Source organism: Anguilla anguilla, chromosome 1 (genome assembly GCF_013347855.1).
Source record: "Anguilla anguilla isolate fAngAng1 chromosome 1, fAngAng1.pri, whole genome shotgun sequence".
NCBI lineage: Eukaryota > Metazoa > Chordata > Actinopteri > Anguilliformes > Anguillidae > Anguilla > Anguilla anguilla.
The window spans coordinates 81,781,793-81,797,772 of record NC_049201.1 but is presented as its reverse complement, the minus strand read 5'-3'; the positions used below and the strand labels follow the sequence as shown (position 1 = coordinate 81,797,772).

Genomic DNA, 15,980 nt, shown 5'->3' with positions numbered 1-15,980 from the left:
ATTATTGACGCACAATTAGCTGCAGAAGGGACGTAGTTGTAAAAACGCGCCAGAACTTGGACAGCTTTTGTGCTGGTAAGACGTGTTGTGGTACTCTCTCTCCTTTGAATAATCTAGCGTGTTTAAAAGTAATATAACCTGGTTTAAAGTGCATGGAAATGTAAAGATACATCATTGCTAATGTTTCCTTGAGTTTGTCATTGAGTTTCGTCAGAAAAACGGACATTATTACTGTTAGATCTGTCGGAGATTTTCTCCTCAATTGCATATTTCCTAACTCGCTGCAGGTGAATGAGAGAGAGCCTGTTAACACTGTGTGTACTGATCGTGCACGGTGCTGCTCTTTATAGGTATGTTACCGTGTTAAAATTGTTATCTGTGATATATTTTGTGTACTTTTATGGAAGAACTGCACTGAATGAGTAGCTTGAACTTGGAGGAAAAGATCGGTTTTATTTATTGTGCACTTGTTATTTTTTTCATTTTGCAAAGATGTTTATGTTTAATTCTATATGTAAAGCGAAGGATAAGACCTCTAGTAAAACAAGTTACATTTTGTTTTAATGGGTATTAATGTTACTCACTGGATATTTGCAATTTCTTTTGTTTTTAATGTAACTATTAATTTCAAATACACATGCAAATGCATGCATTCTTGTCACTGTGCACTTATTTTATTTGTATTATTTTGTGTATTGCAACAACAACAACAACAACAACAAAAAAAAAGCAGAATTTGGACAGCTTTTGTGCTGGTGAAGGAGAGAGAGCCTGTTAACACTGTGTACTGATCGTGCCCCGTGCTGCTCTTTATAGACAATTAAAGTGCAGATCCTTCCTGAAGCCTGGTGTGACTGGTCTCCTTGAGCAACCATTCTGCAGCCGCTACACAAAGGCCAAAATGCCCAGCGGCCAGGCCCTTCTAGCGGACTCAGGAAGCTTTGTAGCCTGCCGTGGATTTTGTCGTGACGTTATGCATTTCATATTGTAGCTTTTGGTTTTAAATCCATGCGTTATCTATTCCGTGCAAGTCAACTGGCATCCAGTAACATAGCTCAGGAGGTAAGAGCGATTTTCTGGCAGTCGGAGGGTTGCCGGTTCAAACCCCTTCCTGGGCGTGTCGAAGTGTCCTTGAGCAAGACACCTAACCCCTAACTGCTCTGGCGAATGAGAGGCATCAATTGTAAAGTGCTTTGGATAAAAGCGCTATATAAATGCAGTCCATTTACCAGTAAGGGAGATCGGGGTTGCACACGGGTTGGTTGGCACACAGTTAATTTCCAGGCCACTACAGGGTTCTGCCACAAAAATCTAACATTAAAACGATTGCCTTCTTGACCTGATCACATCCATTCTGTCAAAACATCTGAAGGTCACTAACTGTTGAGGTGAGGACAACTTTTCCATTTTGCAGCGTCAAAACAAAAAAAATGGTCCCCCCACTAAATACATTACAGAACTGTGTTATATAGAGATATAGAAAATGTATTAATTTCAGTTGATAGAGATAGGAATCAGCTATATTTTGATATGAAATGTGACAGTCTGTGGTGAGTCATGCCAGCTGGCTAACATAATTTTAGTACAAAGGTGTGTCCTAATGTGGCTGGGGTTGGTTGGCACACTGATTTTGGGGTTGGTTGGCAACATGTGTCAACCGACCTTGGTATAGCCATTTGGTTAGAAATGTATTAACTTATACATTTTACATGTGTTAAACATAATTAATGTTATATAATACTATTATGTTGTATGTTATATTATTATAAATTATGCATTATATTTTTTATCAGGATTGTAGGTTCATTTCTCATGAAAATGAACTTATTATGTATTAAATATCAATTTTGTATTTGGAAACATTTTTAAACATTTAAAAATTTCTTGTAGGGGTCAAAATGGTCAGAATTTTTTTTAAAAACCGATAGAGGAAAGACACCAGCACACATTATGCTGGAGGCAGTCAGAAAAGTGAAGACTCAAAACAAAATATTGCAAAAATGAGTCATGCAGTCCAGGTCTACCAACCTACATCTGCCGGAACTGTGATTCATCTGACTCTGAGACACAGACATATTAGACACTCTAGTTAGTCTACTCTAACAGCGTACTGCATTAATTCTGTCACTCCTAACACCACACACACAAACACACACTCACACATACACACACTCATACACATACACTCACACGTACACATACACATACTAAGGAGATAATTCAACACAGAGTAAGTGCTGAAAACACACACAACACACACAAAACCGTTTATGAATTTATGCGTCTGAGTGAAAGTGCTAGGAGTTGAAGACAAGTGCAAAAAGGTCATCTATAAATGCATGCCCATTTGGAAAAAAAAAACAGCATACTTCAGCGTACCTGAAGTATTATTATATGAACTTCATACAGCAGGTAAGCTGAAATATGCTGTAGTATACTTCAAGGGCATTTTTTCACGTGGGTGGGTAAATAACAGGGCACACATTGGAGAGAGGAACATTTCAAAATGGTGACTTCAGAACACCTTTGATCAGCGTTACTATTGTTTGCTTTACAATGCAAACAATACTGACAACAGATTATTCAGAAACTGTCATTCATAGTTTCTCTAAAGCAGTGGTTCTCAACCTTTTTGCCCCCAAGGCCCCCCGTGTCCATGGAAATATTCCAGTACCCCCCCCCCCACCCCCCCCACAGGAGATGTGATAACCTCTCTGCCTGTTATCATCGCAACTCCATCTGTACACACTCCAGTGCAGTTAGTCAAGCTTATTCCAATTCACCCCATAAAAATTTGGCATTTTTGTAATCCTCAAATATTTACAAAGCAAAAATCTTCTTTTTCCTTTCCCCCATTCATAGCAAACAAATGAGTCCGACATCTACGGAAAGTAAAAAGGTCATATTTTATATACTATTAATTTCTTGCTTTGTATTATTTGTTTAGCTGAATAATTACTCATGTCTTGATGTTTTGTGATTGAAGCTTTCAATAATGTTCTATCATCTCAGGGCCCACCTGGCAGCTCCCTAGGGGCCCCTTTTGGGCCCCCGGCCCCCCTGTTGAGAACCACTGCTCTAAAGGTTCAGCCTGAAACCACGCCACCTATAAATTAAAAAAAGATAGACACAGATTTTATTCAGCTGTTAAATATAAAGTTTTCTGTGATTCTCTGTCAGCTGAACAGAGATATCAGTACCCTTATGCAAAACAGTAAACACCCCAAGTCATATTAAAAAATATAGTGTCATAAAATCATCAATCAAGCAACGGCAAACCAAAAAGTGAAATTAAGAAAACAACAAGGAAGGAAAACAACAGTTGGTACAAGAGTATTGTCAAAAACTACTTATAACACAAAAAGGGCAGCTATTTTATTAACTAGCAGTAGTTTACCTTACATTTTTATTTAGGGAATTAAAATTATTTTCAATATTATCTAGAAGTCAATGAGGACTTGTTGAAATCCAGAGAAAGTGTTTCATACTTAGAGGTATGTTATTCAGAGAATAAGTTATCCGTTACTGAGAACAGGTTTGAATATAGTGAGGTTTATTTAAGGATACTAACATGCATGCGGTCACCAGTGCTCTTGGAGACATGCATTCATCAGGTGTGAAATTAGTCACATCTTCAGTGTTCAATACCACATCCTCTCTTAGTTCATCTCTGAGCTCTCGAGGCGACGATCGCTGAAGAGCACAGGCATGCTCCCTAATTAAATTACAATAATATATATTATATATATATATTATTTTGCGTAGTTTTAGCTGGCATTTCATACCTGCGTATTTTGACCAAGAATTCCGTGGTTGGTACACAAAATGCGTGCAGGTTGGCAGGTCTGTATACACTTTGTTGTACGTCGCTCTGGATAAGAGCGTCTGCCAAATGCCTGTAATGTAATGTAATGTAATGTAATGTCTGCCTTTCCACCATCCAGCGAGCATGCCTGTGCTCTTTAGCGAGCGTCGTCGAGAGCAGGATGGTGGAAAAGGCAGACCTGCCAACCTGCACGAATTTTGTGTACCAACCACGCAATTCTTGGTCAAAATACGCAGGTATGAAATGCCAGCTGAAACTACGCAAAAAAAAAAAAAAATATATATATTATTGTAATTTAATTAGGAAAACAACCAATTAATACAAAACAATACCGTACATTTATTCGGTATTTAAACTACATCCCTCGGATTGAACCAGATGCTACGACCTTGTGCTTGTGGTTCTGTAACCTACTCCCCGACCCACTCAACATCCACTGATACGCAGCGGTACTTTATTATCCACCGTGGCGTAACGCTGCATTGCTGAGGTAAAATGGGAAGTGGGGGGTAATAATCAAGCACAAAAATGTGACCGTAATGTTAACATATAAATCGGTAAAACACGTTCGGTAACTTTACGAGATGATGCATTTCAAGGGGTATATCCTAATGAGATAAATTTGTGTATATAGTTAGCCGTAGTAGTAGCTCGCATGCGAGTAATTTAGCTGCAGTAACTCAAACGCTACGTAGACTCCCTGTTCAAACTTTGAATCACGCACGCTCTTTTGGAGCAAAGGGAACATTGCAAAGGTGTTTGACTATAGACTGCTAACGTAGCAAATAATTCCTATTATTGCAGACAGTCACCCGACCAGCCTTGCAGTTAGAAAATAATCATGACGTCAGATGACGAGGATACTAACAAGGAGAGAGAGAGAGAGCAGCAGACCTACTAAAAAGAAACGAGCCCATGCCTCCCAGAAGTTCCTCGCAAAATATCAGGAGCAATGGCCATGCCTCCGCCCCTCAAAACTTCCGCACCATGCATTTTGCACATTGTGCAATTATGATTTTGACATTAGCACCAAGGAGCTTCAGGTAATAATTTAGCTAAACCTCTAGTTACAAAGGCCTACATTCCTAGATAATTTTTCAATTAAATACTATTTTTTTCATTAGACCTATATGATGTGTGCCTATATAAGCTGATTCAATTATTTAATTGTTAAATAAAAATGGGAATCATGAACAGAAACTTGGTTTTATTCATAATTGATAGTGTTTTACATCACAACATAAGCTTTTTTTTTTTACATTACAACATAAGTTTCGATAAATACTTGAAAATGAAAACATATGTTACAATATACAAAATAAATTATTTACTTTTTTATTAAATAAGTGAATGCAATTCACTTGTGGTTATCAGTTTGTATAAGCACACATATCATATAATGAAATATTAATCATGAAAAAATTGTTTTAAGCAGGTGTACTCAAACTTTTGACTTGAAAGTATATCATAATATAGCCCAGTGCAGTGCAAGCAATATTTTAGAATCAGGTCAAATTATACAATTTTGCCTGATCACTTTAACAGTCAAAACTAGAATTATGAAGAAAGGCTTGTGTGTGCGTGCAAAGTGAAGTGGTGCAAAAGCATGTGAACTAAGCATTACACTGACTATTGTGGTACTCAAAATATTTTCCTAAGGTTGGCAGGTCTGCATACACACACACACACACACTCTCACACTCACACACATACAAACACACATCCACACCCATACACATACACACCACACACACGCAAACACACACCCACACTCATACACATACACACACTCACACATACACACCACACACGTACACACAAATCCACACACACACACTGACATGCACAAGCAGGGCCGTCCCGTGGCATAAACGCTCCATGCGGTTGTTTAGGGCCACAAGATGAACGGAAGTGGAACTGATGCGTAGCCAGTGCCACAGGCCTGTGGCTTTGTGTGGCTTCCGTTTTATTGTTTGCTGCTCTTCCACCTGCAAGACTGGTGTTGAGAAGACCCAGTCAGGGAAACTGAGGTTTGGTTTCGTGTTCACATCCTGGTAATAAGGTAAATAACGTTATTTTCGGAATTACGTTATTCATCCCCTATCGCGGAACTAGACGATCTGTTTGTATGTTTTTGCTAATTTATGTAAGCGCTTGTATTATAAACTTTGATGATCACTTGCATGAGAATAACATTGCTTCTGTTCGCTTGCAGTGCTCCTGTTTGGCTCTGTGAAAGCCGGTATTTCATCGCACGGAGGTGAGTTTTCAGCTCGTTGCAGCTGTTCATACTGTAAACATACAAAAATCATTTTTCTAAGACACTGACGACTGGCTAAGACAAAACGTTAAGTGATGGGATATTTGCTACATCATATTAATTTCTTTTCTGATTTTAATATAGCCCTGGGTTGGCAACTTGATCAGCAGGCTGGAATTTAAATTTAATCGTAGACCGGGGGTTAGAGGGGATTGCGATCCGTGTATTCAGTTCAACAAGAACTTTTATTAATTTAATTGACAAAAATATACATAGTTTTCCTGAAAGACATCCAGCTGATAACCACATAGCCTAACAGGCATAGCAACAACTGGTGAAATATTAGGACCGATTTTTCAGAAAACACATTTTGACAGTTTATTATTCATGCCTAATGCCATAACTGCTAGAGTATAACCACATAACAAAATATAAATCGCTAACTTGCCAGAATATAACGGTTGTTTGCTAGAATACGATTTACATAATTAGCCGCTTCCCTTAGCATGTAGGGCATGAAACATGAAATAACATGAAATTCTTTTTTTTCTGCAACAACTGGAATTCAGTCAATTTCTTTATTATTATTGCAATAATTTAATGTAGGTCAAAATGCAAAACTGGGTCTGAAAGAGTCAACAAAAAAAATTCTATTATTACAGTTGTTGTAGTCTGTATTTCCCGGTCACTTGTCTCCCCAGTACTGTCTCTGTGTCTGTGTTCCCTGAGCTGCTTCACTCCCCTGTACTTGTGTGATTTCACTATTCGGGTGGTTCCGGGTTTTCGTGGTTTCCCCCCTTCTTTCCAGTCTCGCTTTACTTTCTTCCTGCTGATTTCTAGTTTTACTAATTTCTACTAATCCCTACTAACTTATAGATTGTAAAGTACTAACCTCACTAATATACTAACATGTGAATATTACTAATGGACTAACACACACTAGTTTTGGGTTTTTGATAGTGTAACCCGAATATTTGGAAGAGGCTGTTCTCCAAGTCTCGGTCGAGACGAAGGTGTAATGAACTGGGCTACAATGAGTATCGTCAGGTATAACATTTAATGGAAGTAGCCAACATGGCAGGAGCAGTAGCACAGCAGCATGTTGCCAGCACAATCCTCCTTCCCAAAACTAACCATACAAGATGTGTTCCCTAATTAAGGTCCCAGGGGGAACACAAGAGGGGGAACTTAAATATTTAATGAAGACTGAATACAATATGCGTATAAATGGAAATGTATAGACTTAAGAGTTCAATGTAAATAGTTCAGTATTACCAGTTACAAAAATGACAATTGTTAAGATTTAAATAATACACATGGCTGATACAAATAAAGGTTACAATAGTTTAGATCACTATACTAATACATTAACCAGTCTCCCCTTTTCCATGCTGCGCTGTAGCTCCGCCCCTTTTATTTCTAGCCTGCTCTAACGCTGAGTTCTGCAATTGCCTGCACCTGTCTCTTGCTCTGACTGCACCTCTCTCTCTCTGCACGTGTTTTACCTGCTTCACCCAGGCCGTCTATTATCATTGTTGTCTATGTGATTCCAGTCCGCGTTTTGTCAGTCCCCTGTCATTGAATTAGTTTTCCTAATGTTCTTCACCTGGATGTTGTTTGTTACTCCTCCCTCACTCACTTAACCCCTCCTTGATTGTTATCTTCCCCAGTGTATAAATGTCAGTCTTTTCCACCTGTTCAGTGTCAGAACTTTGATCATATTCATTGTGCCGATTATTTGTAAGCCTTTGTCTATTGAGATTCCTGCGACACCCCTTTGCCCGACTTCGAGTTTGCCTGCCCCTTTTGGTTTTGTTTGCTTCTGGTTTGACCTTCGCTTTGCCTTGACTTCTCTTTTGCCTGTCCCTTTGTACCTTCGCCATTCTGATCTCCTGGTTTTTGATTTTTTGCCTGTCTTTTCACTATTCTTTTGGAAACTCGATTCGGCACCGTCCTCTCTCTGACTACCTGGCTTCGAACCTCGGACTGATTAAAGACAACGTTTTTTTGGATTTCCCTGGTCTGCGTGTGGGTCCTTACACAGAACATCACAGTACGTTCTGACCAGGATGGACCCAGCGGACCCTGCCCAGGTACAATTTGTACTTGGGCAGCAGGGAGCCATGTTGGGACGCCACCAGTCCCACTTGGAGTCGGTCTCTCACCAGCTGCAGACCCTAACCTCCTGCGTGGCGGAGCTGACATCTGCACTCCGGGCTTCCTCACCTGGCTTTGCTCCCCAGCAACCTGCGGCTCCCGCTACGCCTGACATCCCACCTGTACGTGCTCGTGAGCCCGACCTTCCTCCTCCGGAGAAGTACGACGGAGAACCTGGTGGCTGCCGCCCATTCCTTACCCAGTGCCGGCTGATCTTCCAGCTACAGCCAGCTACCTTCCCCACTGAGCAGGCCCGAGTTGCCTACATCATCACGCAGCTCACCGGGCGAGCTAGGAAGTGGGGAACGGCTGCCTGGAAGGAGGGGCTTCCCTGCATGCAGACCTCCACGCTGCTCGCAGAAGAGATGAAACGGGTCTTCGACCGCTCCAAGCACGGCCATGATGCGGCGCAAGAACTCCTGCGCATGCGCCAAGGGGGAATGACGGTGTCGGACTTCGCCATCGACTTTCGTACTCTGGCTACCGCCAGTGGCTGGGAGAAGAAATCTCAGTACGACACCTTCCTCAATGGCCTGTCTGAGAGCGTGAAGGACGAGCTGCTGACCCGGGACCTGCCCGAGGACCTAAACGATCTCATTGCCCTGGCTATCCGCGTGGATTCACGCATCCGAGAGCGCCAACGGGCTCGCAGTCAAGGGGTCTACAACCGAGCAGTCACTGAGAGGTCCAGAACCACTGCTGCACCTTCTACCAATCTCAAACCTCCTCCAGTCATGATGTCGGACCCGGAACCGATGCAAGTCAACCGTGCTCGCCTGACCAAGGAGGAGAGGGATAGAAGGATGCACACCAGGTCATGCCTCTACTGTGGGAAACCAGGCCACTATGTCGCAGCCTGCCCGCTAAAAAGATAACGCCCGCTAGTGTGTCGAGGAGCACTAGTGGGTATGATTCCTACCGAATCCTCCAAACACCGGACTTGCCTGCCTGTCACCATTGAGTGGGATGGACGAACCAAAGGGACCACCGCCCTCATCGACTCCGGGGTCGAGGAGAACTTCCTGGACGCTGGGGTCGCCGAGAGATGGGGGATCCCCTTGGAGAAGATGTCATGCCCCCTAGTGGCCAACTCGCTCAATGGTCAGAGGTTGGCGAATATCACTCACACCAGCGTTCCTCTCAAGGTTCGGCTCTCCGGCAACCATCAAGAAGAGCTTCAGCTCCACATCATTGAATCTCCCCACTCACCCATCATTCTCGGGCATCCCTGGCTTGAGAAGCACAACCCCACCTTGGAGTGGAACTCGCACAAGATTTTGGGCTGGAGCCCATTCTGTTTAGCATCTTGTCTGCGAGAGGCCCATTCTTCTGTTCCTGAGTCACCTCCTCCCGAGAAGCCGACGGACCTGTCGGCGGTTCCTCCCGAGTACCTGGACCTAGAAGAGGTCTTCAGCAAGTCCCGAGCCACCTCTCTGCCTCCTCACCGCCCTTACGACTGCGCCATTGACCTGAAGCCCGGCACCACTCCCACCAGAGGTCGGTTGTTCTCTCTGTCTCGGCCGGAGACGGAAGCTATGAATAAATACCTCCAGGAGTCCTTGACTGCCGGCATCATCCGTCCTTCATCCTCACCAGCAGGGGCCGGATTCTTCTTCGTGGGGAAGAAGGATGGCTCACTCCGGCCTTGCGTCGACTACCGAGCCCTCAATGACATTACGGTCAAGAACCGTTACCCACTCCCCCTCATGGCTTCCGCCTTTGAACTCCTGCAAGGAGCCACCATATTCACCAAGCTGGACCTGCGCAACGCCTATCACCTGGTGCGCATTCGAGAGGGCGATGAATGGAAGACAGCCTTCAACACTCCTACCGGACACTGGGAGTATTTGGTGATGCCCTTCGGGCTCACGAACGCACCAGCTATTTTCCAGACACTGGTGAATGATGTTCTGAGGGACTGGATAAATAAGTTTGTTTTTGTATACCTGGATGACATCCTGATCTTTTCCAAAACTAAGGAGGAACATATCATCCAGGTCCGCAAGGTGCTCCAGAGACTGTTGGAGAACCGTTTATTCGTCAAGGCGGAGAAATGTGAATTTAGTTGTAACACCACTTCTTTCCTGGGATACATCATCTCCGCCGGCAGCATTCAGATGGACCCCCAGAAGATCCGGGCGGTTGTGGAATGGCCTCAGCCAGACTGTCGTCGGGAACTGCAACGTTTCCTGGGCTTCGCCAATTTTTACCGCCGTTTCATCCGAAATTACAGTTCTCTGGCAGCCCCACTCACCGCCCTCACATCCATTAAGACCCGATTTCAGTGGAACGCCCAGGCTGAAACAGCCTTCCGAGCCCTCAAGAACCACTTCACCTCTGCACCCATCCTTGTCCATCCTGACCCTGCCGTTCAGTTCATCGTAGAGGTTGATGCCTCCAACATTGGGGTGGGAGCCGTTCTCTCTCAGCGCTCATCCAGGGACAATAAGATTCATCCCTGTGCCTACTTTTCTCACCGCCTGACACCCACGGAACAGAACTATGACATTGGGAACCGTGAGCTGTTGGCGGTGAGGATGGCTTTGGGAGAATGGCGCCATTGGCTTGAGGGCTCTCAAACACCTTTTCTGGTGTGGACCGATCATAAGAACCTGGAGTACCTTCACACAGCCAAACGCCTCAACTCTCGCCAGGCCCGATGGGCACTATTCTTCTCCAGATTTGACTTCACCCTTGCTTACCGCCCCGGGTCGAAGAATACCAAGCCTGACGCCCTCTCCCGCCGGTTTGAACCACCCACCAAGGATCCTTCACCTGACACCATCCTCCCGCGGAGCTGTTTCATCAATGCCATTCACTTGGACATCGAGGAGATGGTTCGTAAGGCCCAGGAGGATGAGGCTGGTCCAAGTAATTGCCCAGCGGATCGTCTCTACGTTCCTGCCCAAGTCCGCTCTCAAGTTCTCCTTTGGGGTCACGCGTCGCAACTCTCATGCCACCCGGGGGCCACCAGAACCAGGACATTTATTCAGAGACGTTTTTGGTGGCCTTCCATGAAACAAGAGATCTTGGACTTTGTGGCTGCCTGCTTGGTCTGTGCCCAGAACAAACCCTCTCACCACCCACCCTCAGGTCTGTTACAACCCCTCCCCATCCCACACCGCCCCTGGTCTCACATAGCGTTAGATTTCATCACAGGCTTACCCCCATCCAACACTTTCACCACTATCCTCACCATAGTTGATAGGTTCTCTAAAGCTGTTCACTTCGTTCCCCTCACCAAGCTTCCCTCTGCTAAAGAAACCGCCAACCTACTCATTCATCACGTTATTAGACTACACGGCATCCCCACTAACATAGTTTCCGATAGAGGCCCCCAGTTCACTGCACGTTTCTGGAAAGCCTTCTGCTCACTGTTGGGTTCCTCCATTAGTCTATCCTCAGGATTTCACCCCCAGACCAATGGCCAGAGCGGGCCAATCAAGTTATCGAAACTGTCCTTAGATGCCTCTGCTCCAAGAATCCCTCCTCATGGTCTTATCAGCTACCCTGGGCAGAGTATGCCATAAACTCACACACCTCCTCTTCCAAACTTTCTCCATTCGAGTGCTGCCTAGGGTACCAGCCGCCTCTGTTCCCTAGTCAGGAGGAGGAGGTGGGGGTCCCCTCAGCTGAAGCCTTCATCCGGCGCTGCAGAAGGACATGGAAGACCGCTCGCCTCAACTTGCTTCGCGCCAGCGCCAGGATGAAGGTGACGGCCGATCGCCGCCGCTCTAAAGCCCCCTCCTACAGAGTTGGACAGCGTGTTTGGCTCACCACCAGAGACATTCCCCTACGTGTTGAGTCCCAGAAGTTAGCTCCTCGTTTTATTGGCCCCTTTCCTATTGTTAAAATCCTCAGCCCCACTGCTGTTATATTAAAGTTACCCTCCACCATGCGCAGAATTCACCCCACTTTTCATGTTTCCCGCTTAAAACCCGTTGTTACCCATCCCCTCTGCCCTGCCCCTGAGCCCCCCCCTCCCCCCCAACTCATTGATGGTGGTGATGCCTACACCGTGAACAAACTGCTGGATGTTCGTCGTCGGGGTCGCGGCCTTCAGTACCTGGTGGACTGGGAAGGCTACGGCCCCGAGGAAAGAAGCTGGATCCCCTCTCGCTTCATTTTGGATAAGCAGATTGTTAAGGACTTTCATGTCAAACACCCTGTGCCACCGGTGAAAACGCCAAGAGGCGTTTTCTAGGGGGGGGGGGTACTGTAGTAGTCTGTATTTCCCGGTCACTTGTCTCCCCAGTACTGTCTCTGTGTCTGTGTTCCCTGAGCTGCTTCACTCCCCTGTACTTGTGTGATTTCACTATTCTGGTGGTTCCGGGTTTTCGTGGTTTCCCCCCTTCTTTCCAGTCTCGCTTTACTTTCTTCCTGCTGATTTCTAGTTTTACTAATTTCTACTAATCCCTACTAACTTATAGATTGTAAAGTACTAACCTCACTAATATACTAACATGTGAATATTACTAATGGACTAACACACACTAGTTTTGGGTTTTTGATAGTTTAGATCACTATACTAATACATTAACCAGTCTCCCCTTTTCCATGCTGCGCTGTAGCTCCGCCCCTTTTATTTCTAGCCTGCTCTAACGCTGAGTTCTGCAATTGCCTGCACCTGTCTCTTGCTCTGACTGCACCTCTCTCTCTCTGCACGTGTTTTACCTGCTTCACCCAGGCCGTCTATTATCATTGTTGTCTATGTGATTCCAGTCCGTGTTTTGTCAGTCCCCTGTCATTGAATTAGTTTTCCTAACGTTCTTCACCTGGATGTTGTTTGTTACTCCTCCCTCACTCACTTAACCCCTCCTTGATTGTTATCTTCCCCAGTGTATAAATGTCAGTCTTTTCCACCTGTTCAGTGTCAGAACGTTGATCATATTCATTGTGCCGATTATTTGTAAGCCTTTGTCTATTGAGATTCCTGCGACACCCCTTTGCCCGACTTCGAGTTTGCCTGCCCCTTTTGGTTTTGTTTGCTTCTGGTTTGACCTTCGCTTTGCCTTGACTTCTCTTTTGCCTGTCCCTTTGTACCTTCACCATTCTGATCTCCTGGTTTTTGATTTTTTGCCTGTCTTTTCACTATTCTTTTGGAAACTCGATTCGGCACCGTCCTCTCTCTGACTACCTGGCTTCGAACCTCGGACTGATTAAAGACAATGTTTTTTTGGATTTCCCTGGTCTGCGTGTGGGTCCTTACACAGAACATCACAACAGTCCCGTTATCGGAAAATAATGTAGGACGGAGGTGGTGATGTGGGCGAGGCGAAGCTATAATGGGTGAAGCTGAATGATTCCCAGTCTCTGCAGGATCTTGAAATGTACACAGCACTGGGACTAAACGCCCATCATTTGGGACAGATTGTTGTTAAATGTGAGAGTGTGTCAGACTTTACTTGTCTAGAAGTCCTCTAGTATATGGGGGGCCCTGTTGTATGGGAGGTCTGACAGACTTTAACTTGATTCCTGTAATAATTTGGAACTCTTTGCCTGCTGACTGCGTTCATGGCCAACTTGCTCTCAAGGATTCAGGTCAGAGCATCTCTCAGTTCCTGTTTGTTTCTCTCTGTTGCAGCGATAATTTGTGTGAAATGCTTGGATGACGGCTGCCTAAATGCAACCAAAGTCTGGCATTCACTAAGTGGGAAGGACAACAACGTGTGGGACAGAAACGGCTTGGGGAATGCCATTCCAGTGTGCGAGTTCTTCTCACCCCCGTCTGGAACATGGTTCCACGTCTGCAAGAAAAACGGCACTGTTTTCATGGTGACCAACGACACACAGGCAGGTGTATCTTTCACACTTGAAGCATCTGGAAAGGACCTGAAATCTGAGAGAAAGATTGGAAATGGTGAGCAAGAATGCCGCATACATGACACACACACTGTACTTATCACAGGGGGGATATCAGGCGACATATTTACACTGCGATGTCTGTTATGTATAAACATGACATGCAAGTGTATGTAATGTTCAAAGCACGTGTAATTTGATTTCAGAATGCCCCACGTTGGAGCCAGAGCCACCGACAACAGGTAATGTTGTACCACACTTAAGGAACATGTGTGTTTGTGTATCTGTGTGTCTGTGTGAGAGAGAGAGGGATCTTCAGGGTATCTTGAGAAAGACAAGAGAATAGGATTAGGGAAGGGAAACTAAACAGGGACACAGACCGCTTGCCCACACCAGACCAACATGGCTGGTTTGTCCATATTACCCTGCATATAACATGCAGTAAGTGGATGGACGCAGTGGATTAAACCAAACAAACTAGTTAAAAGGCACTCAAACATGAGAAAAAATGTTTCTAATTGGAAACAAACAAGATAAAAGTTCACTGAGCTACGATACGATGGCATCACACTGCAGCTCTAATATGTGCGCTGCTACTGAGTCTCTGAATTGTCCTTAGGGTGAAAAGACTGGTCTTTCATCGGGCAAACCGATGGCGTCATGTAATGGGGTGGTTGTGAATTGAATGTCTCCAGCCCTTGTGCAGCATTTCTGTCCAGATCTCTGTGCCGTGACAGGCCAGCACACTTGAGTGACGAGTGTGTGGGTGTGCCATGCGGTGTGTGATGTTCTGCCTCTCTTCCAGGCCCCGCCCTGGAGTGTTGCAGTGCTGGGCGTGACGCGACGCCCTGTGCGACAGTCCCCTGTAGCCACGCCCTCGGCCTCCCCTGGCTGCCCCCAGTCTGCCTCACCTGTTTGATGATCATCCTGATCTGTTCATCATGTTACTGCGGATTCTCCTGACTCTGCATTTTATTCCTTGTTATTCACAAGATTTTAGATCAACTGCACTGAAAAATGATCGTTCCATTTTAATTTCTTTTGTCGCACTGCGAAGTTAATGCTTATTAATGCTCCGCAGACCCATTGTACGTCGCGTTGGATACATTTAGTCTGCCAAATAAATGTAATGTGATATAATACTCTACACTAAAATTTTTTAATAAACTTTTTAATGAACTAATGAACGGCTTTTATTAGTGTTTATCTGCGACCGGCAGCTCTATAGCTCTGTCTGTCGGTCGGTTGGTCCACAAAAGTGTCCCACCCCGTAGGGGCCACAGTTTTCGCCCCAGGAGGCTGAAATTTGCCATGGACGTAGGTCATAACCGAAGGTAGAGCTGAGTAACTTTCAGGCCGATTGACCAAGAGGGGGTGTGGCGACGGGCGTGGCCTATCACAAAAAGGCGCATAACTCCTGAATGGATTCACATATTCACAGACATGTGCGTGGATGCATGCGCGTGTGCGGTCGCAGCTATTGCGGATTCGCGCTTGTTTTTGTCTTTCTGATAAGAAGTGCAGTCACTAACGCAGTTAGACAATAAAAAGAACAGATCGATCTATTCAGTAGTGTAAATCATATTCTTTAGTACAAGTGGTAGGCTATTCATTTAACAAAACAATTGCAAGTTCTCAGCGTGGTAAAGTTAGGGAGAGCGGGCCAAAATCAACCAAACACGGGGTAAAATGTAACAGACTTTTTAGGTAGATGCATTGAGCTTGGACAACGTATTTCAGGTTAAAAAGGCAGAATTACCATCTCTGTCCCCGACGAACGGCGGGAGAAATCAATAAATATTAAGATTAAGGGAAGACATTGTCAAAAGTCTGTTTTGGCTGTGGTCAGCTCCTTTTAATTAAAAAAAAAAATTTTTTTATTACGATTATCTGTCTGGACCATAAATAACTTTTCTGATTGTGTACTGTTTATAA

The 15,980-nt window shown here is 44.7% G+C and overlaps 1 protein-coding gene across 2 annotated transcripts in view; it reads left to right on the top strand.

Annotated features, from left to right (window-relative positions):
• lsr (lipolysis stimulated lipoprotein receptor) overlaps positions 1 to 15,980 on the top strand; it is a 43,573-nt gene that overhangs the window by 190 nt on the left and 27,403 nt on the right. For both annotated transcript variants that reach the window (XM_035407445.1, XM_035407444.1), the window contains exon 2: positions 6,042 to 6,086. In XM_035407445.1, coding sequence (XP_035263336.1) covers positions 6,042 to 6,086 — 45 coding nt within the window. The remainder of the gene's footprint in view (positions 1 to 6,041; positions 6,087 to 15,980) is intronic.